Source organism: Anomalospiza imberbis, unplaced genomic scaffold (assembly GCF_031753505.1).
Source record: "Anomalospiza imberbis isolate Cuckoo-Finch-1a 21T00152 unplaced genomic scaffold, ASM3175350v1 scaffold_231, whole genome shotgun sequence".
Taxonomy (NCBI): domain Eukaryota; kingdom Metazoa; phylum Chordata; class Aves; order Passeriformes; family Viduidae; genus Anomalospiza; species Anomalospiza imberbis.
In genome coordinates, this window is record NW_027099862.1 from 129,554 (window position 1) to 140,921 (window position 11,368).

Here is an 11,368-nt window from a genome sequence, read left to right on the forward strand (position 1 = left end):
TAGACCAGGGATCCCCCAAAACCCTGGGGGACCCCCCCCTTGAACCCTCACTTTCACCCAGGAGCGCCCCCAGACTCACCCTCTCCGTTCTCCTCTGACTCTGACATGGTGGGGGGCTTGGGGGGGTGTTTCTGGAGGGGTACCTGGTCTGGGGGCGTTTAGGAGTGTCCGGGAGAGTTTGGGGTACCCTGGAGGGTTCGGGGTACCCTGGCGGGGGTGGGGGGGGGAGGGTGGTCCAAAGGACTTTCAAGGGGATTTGTGGGGTCTGTTGGGATTTGGGATCATTGAGGGGATGGACTGGGGGGATCTGGGGGGCCGGGGGTGTTTGGGGGGGGTCGGGGGGTCTGTGGGCACCGGGGTCTCTCCCCGGCCTCCCCAGGGCTCGTCCCGGCTCGTCCCTGCCGGGGATTAACGGGGATTAACGGGGGGGGGGGCGGGGGGGGCAGCGCTGGCCACGTGTCCGGGAACACGCGTGGGGGGGGGGGACAGGAGAGAGGGGCTGGGGACAGGTTTGGGGGGCTGGGGACAGGAGAGAGGGGCTGGGGACAGGTGTGGGGGGTCAAGGACAGGTTTGGGGGGTCAAGGCCAGGTGTGGGGGGCTGGGGACAGGTTTGGGGGACTGGGGACAGGAGAGAGGGGCTGGGGACAGGTGTGGGGGGCTGGGGACAGGTTTGGGGGGTCAAGGCCAGGTGTGGGGGGTCAAGGCCAGGTGTGGGGGGCTGGGGACAGGTTTGGGGGGCTGGGGACAGGAGAGAGGGGCTGGGGACAGGTGTGGGGGGTCAAGGACAGGTTTGGGGGGCTGGGGACAGGTGAGAGGGGCTGGGGACAGGTTTGGGGGGCTGGGGACAGGTGTGGGGGGCTGGGGACAGGTGAGAGGGGCTGGGAACAGGTGTGGGGGGCTGGGGACAGGTGTGGGGGGTCAGAGTCACACCCGTGTGAGGGGACAGGAACAGGCGCGTGAGGGACGCGCTGCCACCTCCGCTCCCCTCGCATGCCACGCGGTGTCGCGGTGTCCCCAGACAGGCGCCACTGCCCCCTCAGACCCTACAGGTGCCACTTGCACAGAATCACAGAATTGTGCAGGCCGGGAAAAGCCCTCAAAACCATCGAGTGCCATCGTTCCTTCCGCACTGCCAAGGCCACCCTAAACGCGTCCCCAGGTGCCACATCCTCCCTTCACGCGATTCTCCCCTCACAGGTGCCATTTCCCCCGTCCCCCCTGACAGGTTCCATTCCCCCACCGCCCTCACGGGCTCCATCTCCCCCCCGCGCTGCCCCTCCGACCCCACAGGTGACATTTCTCGCTCTCCCTCCCCTCACGGGCACCGTTTTCTCCTCAGACACCTGCTGGGTGCCATTCCTTCCCCTCACATTCCCCTCAGGGCCCCTCACGCCCCCCATTTTCCAGCCCCTGCAATTTCCCGCCACACGCCGCCGCCTACAACTCCCGTCATGCTCCGCCACCGCCGCCTACAACTCCCGTCATGCTCCGCCACTGCCGCCTACAACTCCCGTCATGTCCCGCGGTTCCGCCACCGCCGCCTACAACTCCCATCGTGCCCCGCGCGCGGCGCCCTGCCCCTCTCCTCCTCACGTGAGCGGCGGTCGCGCGCTGTGTGCGGGAGCCCCCGGTCTCCCCAAATCCCCCCCTCAGGATTTGGGGACCCCCCCTCGAACCTCCCAGCCATGGAGGAGGTGGACAAGATCCTGATCCACTCCCTGCGCCAGGCGGGGACGTGAGTGGGGCGGGACCGGGAGGATTTGGGTGGGGGGAGGCTCGGGGCGGGGGTCTCCGGGGGGGGCACTGAGGAATTTGGGGTCTCTGAGAGGGGGAGGCTGTGGAAGGGCGGAGGGACACCCCGATGGGAGCTTGGGGGGTCGCTGGGAGGACGCCGAGGGGTTTGGGTGGGGGTCCCTGGGGAGGTTGTGGGGGTCCTGAGCTAGCTGGGGGGGGGGGGGGGGCTGACTGGATATTTGGGGGTCCCTGAGGGGGGGGGTTGGGGGAGGTCACGGGGCAGAGCCTGAGGACTTTTGAGGGGGGAGTTTGGGGGGTCTCTTGGAGCTACGAGCAGTTTTTGGGAGTCTGGGGGAGACTGAAGATGGGGGTGACCCCGGGGTTTGGGATATGGGATTGCCGTGCCCCACAGGACGGGGGGAGGATTATCACGAATTTGGGGGGTCTGTGATGATGTGGGGGGTCCCCACGGGGGCTGTCAGGATTTGGGGGTCCCCACGGCCGCGCTCCCCCGCGCAGGGCGGTGCCCCCCGAGGTGCAGAGCGTGCGGGACCTGACCCCCGAGCTGGTGGTGGAGGCGGCCGTGCGGTGCCTCCGGGCCGTGCGCCCCGCGCTGGGGGCCCCGCTGAGCCCCCTGCTGCCCCCCGGCATCTCCGCACGCTTCCGCCTCGCCTCCGACCTGGCCGCGGCCTGCCAGGTACCCCCGAACCCCGCGACACCCCAAAACTGGCGGTGCCCCCCAGCTCAGCGCTCTCCCCCGGGAGCTGCGGTTTTCGGGAGCGGGGGGGATTTATGGCACCCAAACCCGCCAGAAGCCACCAAATCCCCCTCAAAGCGGGGACCGCAACAATTTTGGGGTGTCCCCAATGGCTCCCCTTCCCGCAGGAGCTGGGATTTGGGGGTGACGTGGGGTACCAGACGTTCCTGTACAGCTCCGAGCACGACACGCGGCGCCTGCTCCTCTTCCTCGTGGAGAAGCTGCCGCGGGACGAGGGCGAGCGCGGGGCCGAGCCCCCCGGTACGGGCCCGGGATTTTGGGGAGCCCCGGGACGGGGGGGGGGGGTGGGGGGATTTTGGGGGGTGTGACCCCCTCGTTGTTCCCTTCCCCAGGGAAATCGGGGGCGCTGCTCCGAGCCATCGGTGCCCGGATCCGGGAGCAGCTGGGGACCCCCTGGGTGCCCCCCGTGTGCCGCACGCCGCGACTGCAGCGGCTGCAGGTGAGCCCTGAGCCGGGGGAGGCTCCCACCTCATTTGGGGCAGCAATTAACCCGCTAATTAACCCGCTAATTAACCCTTTGTAGGGCACAAGTCACCTCCAGCCCTTCACTACCTGTCCCCTGGTCCTGCCCCAAAGCGGGGGATCCCCAGGTGAGAGCTGGGGGCATTTGGGGTGTTGGGGGCAGGGGGGGGGTCGTTCTTGCCCCAAATTTGGGGACCGCCATGTGACATTTGGGGGTGTCACCCTAAGGGTTTGGGGTGTGGGAGTGCTGTGCCCCACAGGAAGGGGGTGTCAGAATTTTGGGGGTCCCCACAGTAATACTTGGGGGGGAGGTTGGGGCATCCTTGTTTTGGGGGGGGGTTCTGCTCACTCCCCGCTGTCCCCGCAGAGCTGCAGGAGTATTTTGGGGGGGCCACCCCCCCGGTGCCAGCACAGCCCCCCCTTTCCTCGCAGACCCCCCCGGCCCTGCTGGAGAGCCACACGGCCCAGCTCAACGCCCGCCACGACTGGGAGGCCGAGTGGGGGGGCCCCGGCCTGGCCTCCCGCCTGCCCCCCCAGGTGAGACCCCCGGGCAGCCCTGGGGGTCCCCACGGTTTGGGGGGGGCCCTTTCTCTCACTCCCAGGAGTTTGAGGGAGGGGCCCCCTCTGTAGCAGGGGGCCCCTGCTGCTGTAGTAGTTTGAGGGGGGGGCTGTTCTGGGGAGTCTTGGGGGCTGTGTCAGGGATTTTTGGGGGCTGTTCTGGGGAGTCTTGGGGGCTGTGTCAGGGATTTTTGGGGGCTGTTTCAGGGTTCCCTCCAGGTCTGACCCCCCTTTTTCTCACCCCCCCAGGAATACCTGGAGCGGAAGCGGCTCCGGGCACGGCTCCGGGCGCTGGAGTCCCTGCGCCAGGCGTGTCCCCCCTGCGCCCAGGGACCCTCCCCGGGGCCCCCCCTGGACCCTGCCTGGCTCCAGGAGGCTTTTGGGGCTGGGGGGGCCGGGGGGGGCCCTGCCCAAGGGGTCCCGCTTCACCCGCACCCAGCACCTGACCCACGAACAGGTGGGGGGGGCTACAGTTGTGGGGGGAGGGCTGGGGATTGGATTTGGGGGGCTGTGGGTTGGATTTGGGGAGCTGGGGGGTTGGTTTGTCCCCTCCCCAGGCTCTGACCCACTCTGGGCTCTCATCCCCAGGACCCCCAAGTGCTGCTGCAGCAGATCCAGGTGGCTGCCGAGACCCTGCAGCCCCCGAAGGGCCCCGAGGAGGTGAGTGGGGGGTGTTGGTCACTCTGGAGTCCCCTGGAGGCTCTGAGTGGTCACTCTGGGCCACCCTGGAGGCTCTGAGCGGTCACTCTGGGCCACCCTGGAGGCTCTGAGCGGTCACTCTCCCCACCACGGCCACGTGCCCCCCTCCCAGGATGCCGGCTCACGCCAGGCCAGCGAAGAGGCTGCGCTGGAGGAGACCCTGGCCCGGCTGGAGGCTGAAATCGAGGGGTGCCGGGGGCAGATCCGAGCGGCCCAGCTCAGCCTCACCCAGGTGGGCACTGGGGAGGGGTCCAGGGGGGTTTTGGGGTGCTGTGACTGACCCTCCATGCCCAGGCAGGGGTACGGGGGGCACAGGGAGGGTTTTGGGGTGACCTGAAGGATCGCCCCCATGCCCAGGCAGAGGTGCAGGGGGCTCTGGGGGGGCACAGGGGGGGTTTTGGGGTGCCCTGACCATCTTCCCCTCCATGCCCAGGCGGAGGCCGAGGTGCGGCAGGGCCGGGGGGCTCTGGGGGGGCGCGAGGACGCCCTGCGGGTCAAGGCCAGGGCGGTGGAGCTGCTGCCGGACGCGCAGAACAACATGGCCAAGCTGCAGGTGAGGGGCTGGGGGGATTTGGGGGTCCCAGCAGATCTGGGGAGGGGTTTGGGGGGGCAGGTTGGGGTAGAGAATGGTCTCGGTGAGGGGCAGGTGAAGGAGGGGTGGTTTGCCGGGGGTGGGTGTCTGTCTGTCTGGGGGGGTCAGTCTGGGGTTGTCAGCGGTTCGGGGGCCCTGGCACTGCCCACAGCTGGTGGTGGAGTCCAGCAGCCGCCGCATCGTCAGCCTGGCCGGGCAGTGGGAGCGGCACCGGGGGCCCCTCCTGGCCGAGTACCGGCAGCTCCGAGCCCTGCGCGACTCGGCCCAGGTAACGGGGCCTTCCCTTCCCTTCCCTTCCCTTCCCTTCCCTTCCCTTCCCTTCCCTTCCCTTCCCTTCCCTTCCCTTCCCCTGGGGGCTGGAATCGCCTCCCCAGCAGGTTTGGGGTGCACGCATTCACAAATGGGGGTTGTGGGGCTTCTTCCTTATGGGTTTGGGAGGTCTCAGGTTCTTCCTTGCGGATTTGGGGGGTCCCCAGGTTGGTTTTGGGGTCCCTGGGGCTTCCGAGCTCCCTTCCTAGTGGGTTTGGGGTGCCCAGATTCCCCCCGTGGGTTTGGGGGTTTCCGTGTCCCCCCCAGGTAGATTCTGGGATCTCGGAGGTCTCTTCTCAGTAGGTTTGGGGTGCCTGCAGTCCATTTCCTGTGGGTTTTGGGGCTCCCTGATAGGTTTTAGGGTTCCTCGTGGTTTTGGAGTCTCGTCCCAGGAGGTTTTGGGGTCCCCGGAGTCCTTTCCCTGTCGGTTTTGGGGTCCTCAGATCTTTCCCTCGTCTATTTTGGGGTCCCTCCCTGGCGAATTTGAGCTCCCCTTCCTGATGCTTCTGGGGGCCCTGCAGTCCATTGTGGGGGATTTTGGGGGGTCTCCAGGTCCTCCTGCTGGCTGGGTTTGGGGGTTCCCTGTCCCCCCAGGACTGGAGGTGACTTTGGGGACCCCTCTGTCCCCCCTGCCAGCGAGAGTCGTCGCGGCGCCTGGCGGAGACGCGGGCGCTGCTCCAGCGCAGCCGCGCGGGCCGCCGAGGAGGCGCGGCGGAAAGAAACCCTGCACGCCCAGCTGGTGGGACTGGGGGCACTGGGGGGACCTTGAGGTGTTTTGGGGGGGCTCAGGGGTCACTGGGGAGGTTTGGGGGGGCCCTTGAGGTGTTTTGGGGGGCTCAGAGGTCACTGGGGGGGGGCTTGAGGTGATTTGGGGTTGTTTGAGGTGGTTTTGGGGTGCCCAGGGGAGGTTTGGGTTAGTTTTGGAGTGCCCAGGGCTGGTTTTGGGGTGCCCAGGGGTGGTTTTGGGGTATCCAGGGGAGGTTTATGGTAGTTTTGGGGTGTCCAGGGGTGGTTTTGGGATGGTGTTGGGGTGCCCAGGGGAGGTTTTGGGGTGTCCAGGGGTGGTTTTGGGATGCCCAGGGGAGGTTTGTGGTAGTTTTGGGGTGCCCAGGGGTGGTTTTGGGGTGCCCAGGGGAGGTTTATGGTAGTTTTGGGGTGCCCAGGGGAGGTTTTGGGGTGCCCAGGGGAGGTTTATGGTAGTTTTGGGGTGCCCAAGGGTTGTTTTGGGATGGTGTTGGGGTGCCCAGGGGAGTTTAGGAGTGTCCAGGGGTGGTTTTGGGATGGTGTTGGGGTGTCCAGGGGAGGTTTATGGTAGTTTTGGGGTGTCCAGGGGTGGTTTTGGGATGGCTTTGGGGTGCCCAGGGAGGTTTATGGTAGTTTTGGGGTGTCCAGGGGTGGTTTTGGGATGGCTTTGGGGTGCCCAGGGGAGGTTTTGGGGTGCCCAGGGTGTTGGGGGGCCCTGCTGACCCCTCCCCGCAGGTGGCCGAGCTGGAGGCGCTGCCCCGCGACGTCTCCCGCGCCGTTTACACCCAGCGCATCCTGGAGATCGTGGGCAACATCCGCAAGCAGAAGGAGGAGATTGGCAAGGTGGGGGCTGGGGGGGGGGAATTTTGGGGGGTTCTGACGGTGTGGGGGGACCCCAACTCTTGTAGGGGGCGGCAGTGGGAGAGTTTTGGGGTCCCTCAGGCAGCCTGAAGAGGCTTGGGGGGGGGGGATCTTGGGGTGTTTGGTTCTATTTTGGAGGAGCTGGGGGGGGGGTTGTGGGGGGCTGTGTGCACCCCCAAATTGGAAGGGGGGGGTTTGGGGGGGTCGTGTCCCCCCCCCCCCAGCCCTGACCACCCCCCCCGGGGACCCCCCCAGATCCTGGAGGACACGCGGGCGCTGCAGAAGGAGATCAACGCCCTGGCAGGGAAACTGGAGAGGACCTTCAGCGTCACCGACGAGCTGCTCTTCAAGGTGGGGGGGCACCCCAAAAAGGGGGGGGGGGGGGGGTCACGCTGGGATTTTGGGGGGGGGCTGGGGGGCTGGGGGGGGAGAGGTGCATTCAGTGGTACCCCCCTGTATGGGATGTCCCCAAAGGGATGAGGCGCTGGGACCCCCCCAGAGTGTCCCTGTGACCCCCAAAGTGTCACATGTGCCCCTCAAAGTGTCCCTGCGCCCCCAAAACCTGTCACATGTGCCCCCCAATTTGTCCCCGTGCCCCCCCAAACTGTCACGTTTGCCCCCAAAATGTCCCTGTGCCCCCCAAAATGTCCCTTTGCCCTACAAACTGTCACACGTGCCCCCCAAACTGGCCCTGTGCCCCCCAAAACTGTCCCTGTGCCCCTCAAAGTGTCCCTGTGCCCCCCAAACTGTCACATGTGCCCCCCAATTTGTCCCCGTGCTCCCCCAAGCTGTCACGTTTACCCCCAAAATGTTCCTTTTGCCCTACAAACTGTCACATGTGCCCCCCAAAATGTCCCTTTGCGCCCCAAACTGTCCCTGTGCCCCCCAAACTGTCCCCGTGCCCCCCAAACTGTCCCTGTGCCTCCGAAACTGTCCCTGTGCCCCACAAACTGTCCCTGTGCCCCCCAAACTGTCACCTTTGCCCCCCAAAATGCCCCTGTGCCTCCGAAACTGTCCCTGTGCCCCACAAACTGTCACATGTGCCCCCCAATTTGTCCCCGTGCCCCCCCAAACTGTCACGTTTGCCCCCAAAATGTCCCTTTGCCCCCCAAACTGTCCCTGTGCCCCCCAAACTGTCCCTGTGCCCCCTAAACTGTCCCCGTGCCCCCCCAAACTGTCACGTTTGCCCCCAAAATGTCCCTGTGCCCCCCAAACTTTCCCTGTGCCCCTCCCCAGGACGCCAAGCGGGATGAGGTGGTGAGAAAAGCCTACAAGTACCTGGCAGCTCTGCACGAGGTAACGGGGCTGGGGGGTCCGGGGGGGTCCAGGTGCAACTGGGAGGGTCACTGGGGGAAAAGGGGGGGGGCTGGAATTTTGGGGGGGTCCCTATAAACCCCTCTTTTTGCCCCCCCCCCCCCCCAGAACTGTGCCCAGCTGATTCGGACCATCGAGGACACGGGAACCATCCAGAGGGAGATCCGGGACCTGGAGGAGCAGGTGGGGGTTTGGGGGGGCTTGGTTTTGGGGGGCAGGGTGGATTTTTGGGGGGCGGGGGGAAAAGAATTTCTGGTGCCTCTGGGCCCCCCCCCATCTTTTGTGGGGTATTGGCCCCTCAAATCTCCTTGCTGTGCCCCTCCTCAAATCTTTCCTCCTGATTTTTACTCCCCCCCAATTTTTACCCCCTATTTTGCCCCCCAAATTCTTACCCCCCCCCCCCCCCCCCCCCCCCCGTTTCCCCCCCCCCACCCCTCATTCTGGAAATCCCCCCCCCAGATCGAGGGGGAGACCAGTGCCAAGCTCCCGGCCAGCCTGGAGCGGATCCTCAGCGACTGCCGGGCGCTGCGGGAGGAGAACGCGCTGCTGGTCGCTCGTGCCCGCCACGCCTGACCCCGAAACCGGGGGGGGATCCGCACCCCAAAACCCCCTGGGGGTGTCCCCGCACTCAGCGGGGTGTGGGGGTGCCCGTGTAGCCCCCCACAAAATGCCCCCACAGTGGGAGGGAGAACGGTTCCTTTATGGTTTCAATAAATCCCGGTGCAGCAGTTTGGGGGTGTCGTGTTGCTCGTGGCAGGGAGGATTTGGGGGTGTCGTGTTCCTCCTGGGGTTGGGGCGGGGTCTTGGAGGTGGTTTTGGGGGTCTTAGGGTAGTTTTGGGGTTCCTCATCAGCTCCGGGGGGGCATAAAGTACTTGAGGTCACAGTCCCTGTGGAGGTTAGAGGAGCATCCCAGGGTGAGCAGGGTGGTTTTGGGGGAGTTACGCCCCACGTGGGTTTTTGGGGTGCTTGGGGGCGTTTTGGGGTGTCCGGGGAGGAGTTTTTGGCGTACCTGGGTAGAGCTGGCCCCGCTTACGCCGGAACTCGGCTTCGTCCACGGTCCAGACGGCGCCACGGGCGGCCTCCACCCGCACAAAGCACTTGTGCAGGCTCAGGTTGTGGCGCACGGCGTTCTGGGGGGGTAGGGGCGACACCCCAAAATCGGGGGGCTGGACGACACCCCCCCCCACATTCCCTGAGGGGTTTTTTGGGGGTCTCTAGGGAGGGTTTAGGGGTTTTGAGGGTGTTGGGGAGGAGGTGGAAGTGTCTGAGCTGTTGTGGATAGGGGGGGGATGGTTGGAGAGGTGCTGGGAGAATTTGGGGGCCCCCCCGCCTTTTTTGGAGTGGGTGGGGGGGAGTTCAGGGCAGCATTGGGGTCCCAAAGGGCAGGATTGGGGGTCCACCGGTGGAGTGGTAATATTTTGGGGTGCTGGGGGAGGTTGGGGTGTCCTCAGTGGTGGTGATGGAGAGTGGGAGGGTCTCTGCTGGGGAGGAGTTGGGGGGACCCCCAGAATGGGGGTGCAGGGGGGGTTGGAGATGTCCCAGGAGTTCGTGGAAGTCCCAGGGATATCTGGGGGTCCTGAGGGGGATCCCAGGGGGATGTCTGTGGGTTGTGGGGCCAGTTTGGGGTCCTGGGGGGCTGTTTTGGGGTCACGGGATGTGTTTCGGGGTCTGGGGGTGGGTCCCAGGATATGTTTGGGGTCCTGGGGTATATTTGGGGTCCTGGTGGGGGTTGTGTGGGGTTGCCAGGGGGTTCTCAAGGTGTGTTGGGGGTCCCGGGGGGGTTGTTCAGAGGTCCCAGGGGGTTCCTGGGGGGTGTTTGGGGTCCCAAAGGGGTTGTCTGGGGGTACTGGGGGGTGTTCTGGGATCCCGGCGGGGTTCCCGGGGTGTGTTTGGGGTTCCTGGGGTGGGTTTGGGGTTCCCAGAGCTGTTTTGGGGGGTCCCGGGGTGGATTCGGGGTTGCTGAGGTTGTTTCTTCGGGGGTCCCGGGGCTGTTTTTGGGGGTCCTCACCTTCCAGGTGCGGGTGTTGTGCCGGAAGAAGCCGAACCTGCGGCTGAACCAGTGGTAAATCTCCGCCAGGGGGCGCTGCCGCTGCGGGGACTCCAGGATGGCCTGGGGGGGGCGGGGGCGCGCGGGGACATTGGGGACATTGGGGGACATTGGGGACATGAGGGACATTGAGGGACTTGGGGACATGAGGGACATTGAAGGACATGGGGAACACTGGGGACATGGGGGACTTTGGGGACCTGGGTGACATTGGGGACTTGGGGACATTGGGGACATTGAAGGACATGAGGGAACACTGGAGACATGGGGGACTTTGGGGACATGGGGGATTTGGGGACATTGGGGACATGAGGGACTTGGGGACATGAGGGACATTGAGGGACTTGGGGACGTTGGGGGACTTGGGGACATGAGGGACATTGGGGACATTGGGGACATGAGGGACATTGAGGGACTTGGGGACATTTGGGACATGAGGGACATTGAGGGACTTGGGGACATTTGGGACATTGAAGGACATGGGGAACACTGGGGACATGGGGGACTTTGGGGACATTGGGGACATGAGGGACATTGAGGGACTTGGGGACATTGGGGACATTGAGGGACTTGGGGACATTGGGGACATGAGGGACTTGGGGACATTGAGGGACATTGAGGGACACTGGGGACACTGGGGACATGGGGGACTTTGGGGACATGGGGACATTGGGGACATTGGGGACATGAGGGACATTGAGGGACTTGGGGACATGAGGGACATTGAGGGACTTGGGGACATTGGGGACATTGATGGGCTTGGGGACACTGGGGACATGAGGGACATTGAAGGACATGGGGGACTTTGGGGACCTGGGGGACATTGGGGACTTGGGGACATTGGGGACGTTGAAGGACATGGGGAACACTGGGGACATGGGGGACTTTGGGGACATTGGGGACATGAGGGACATTGAAGGACATGGGGGAACTTTGGGGACATTGAGGGACTTGGGGACATTGAGGGACTTGGGGACACTGGGGACATGGGAGGACATTGAAGGGCTTGGGGGACATTGAGGGGCTTGGGGACACTGGGGGGACATTGGGGACATTGAGGGACATTAGGGCATTGGGAACATGGGGGGACACTGGGGACATTGGTGACATTGCAGGGGCAGGAGAGGGTTGGGGACAAACTTGGGGGGGCTTTGGGGACAGTTCAGGATGGTTTGGGGGCAGCACATGGGGACACTTTTGGGGGGGCTCTGGGGACACACTTGGGGGAGCAGGGCAGGTTTGGGGACATTACGAGGTGACTGGGGGGG

General features: G+C 65.2%; 2 protein-coding genes across 2 annotated transcripts; one reads left to right on the plus strand and one right to left on the minus strand.

Annotated features, from left to right (window-relative positions):
* The first annotated feature begins 1,594 nt into the window (after positions 1–1,594).
* On the plus strand, positions 1,595–8,654 carry CCDC22 (coiled-coil domain containing 22). The gene is given in 19 exon segments (XM_068178224.1): positions 1,595–1,736; positions 2,255–2,432; positions 2,621–2,753; positions 2,846–2,952; positions 3,037–3,103; positions 3,343–3,512; positions 3,783–3,929; positions 3,931–3,990; positions 4,122–4,193; positions 4,345–4,464; positions 4,666–4,785; positions 4,976–5,092; positions 5,770–5,826; positions 5,828–5,872; positions 6,613–6,720; positions 6,994–7,089; positions 7,975–8,034; positions 8,161–8,235; positions 8,512–8,654. Coding segments are annotated over 19 exon segments (1,896 nt in total). The 5' UTR covers positions 1,595–1,686; the 3' UTR covers positions 8,626–8,654.
* A 337-nt stretch (positions 8,655–8,991) lies between these two features.
* Positions 8,992–10,229, minus strand: LOC137466496 (forkhead box protein P3-like). Its single transcript, XM_068178223.1, has 2 exons — positions 10,062–10,229; positions 8,992–9,183 (listed from the first exon to the last, which is right to left on the minus strand). Exons 1-2 carry the CDS (start codon positions 10,227–10,229, stop codon positions 8,992–8,994), a joined length of 360 nt encoding a protein of 119 aa, XP_068034324.1.
* Positions 10,230–11,368: the final 1,139 nt, after the last annotated feature.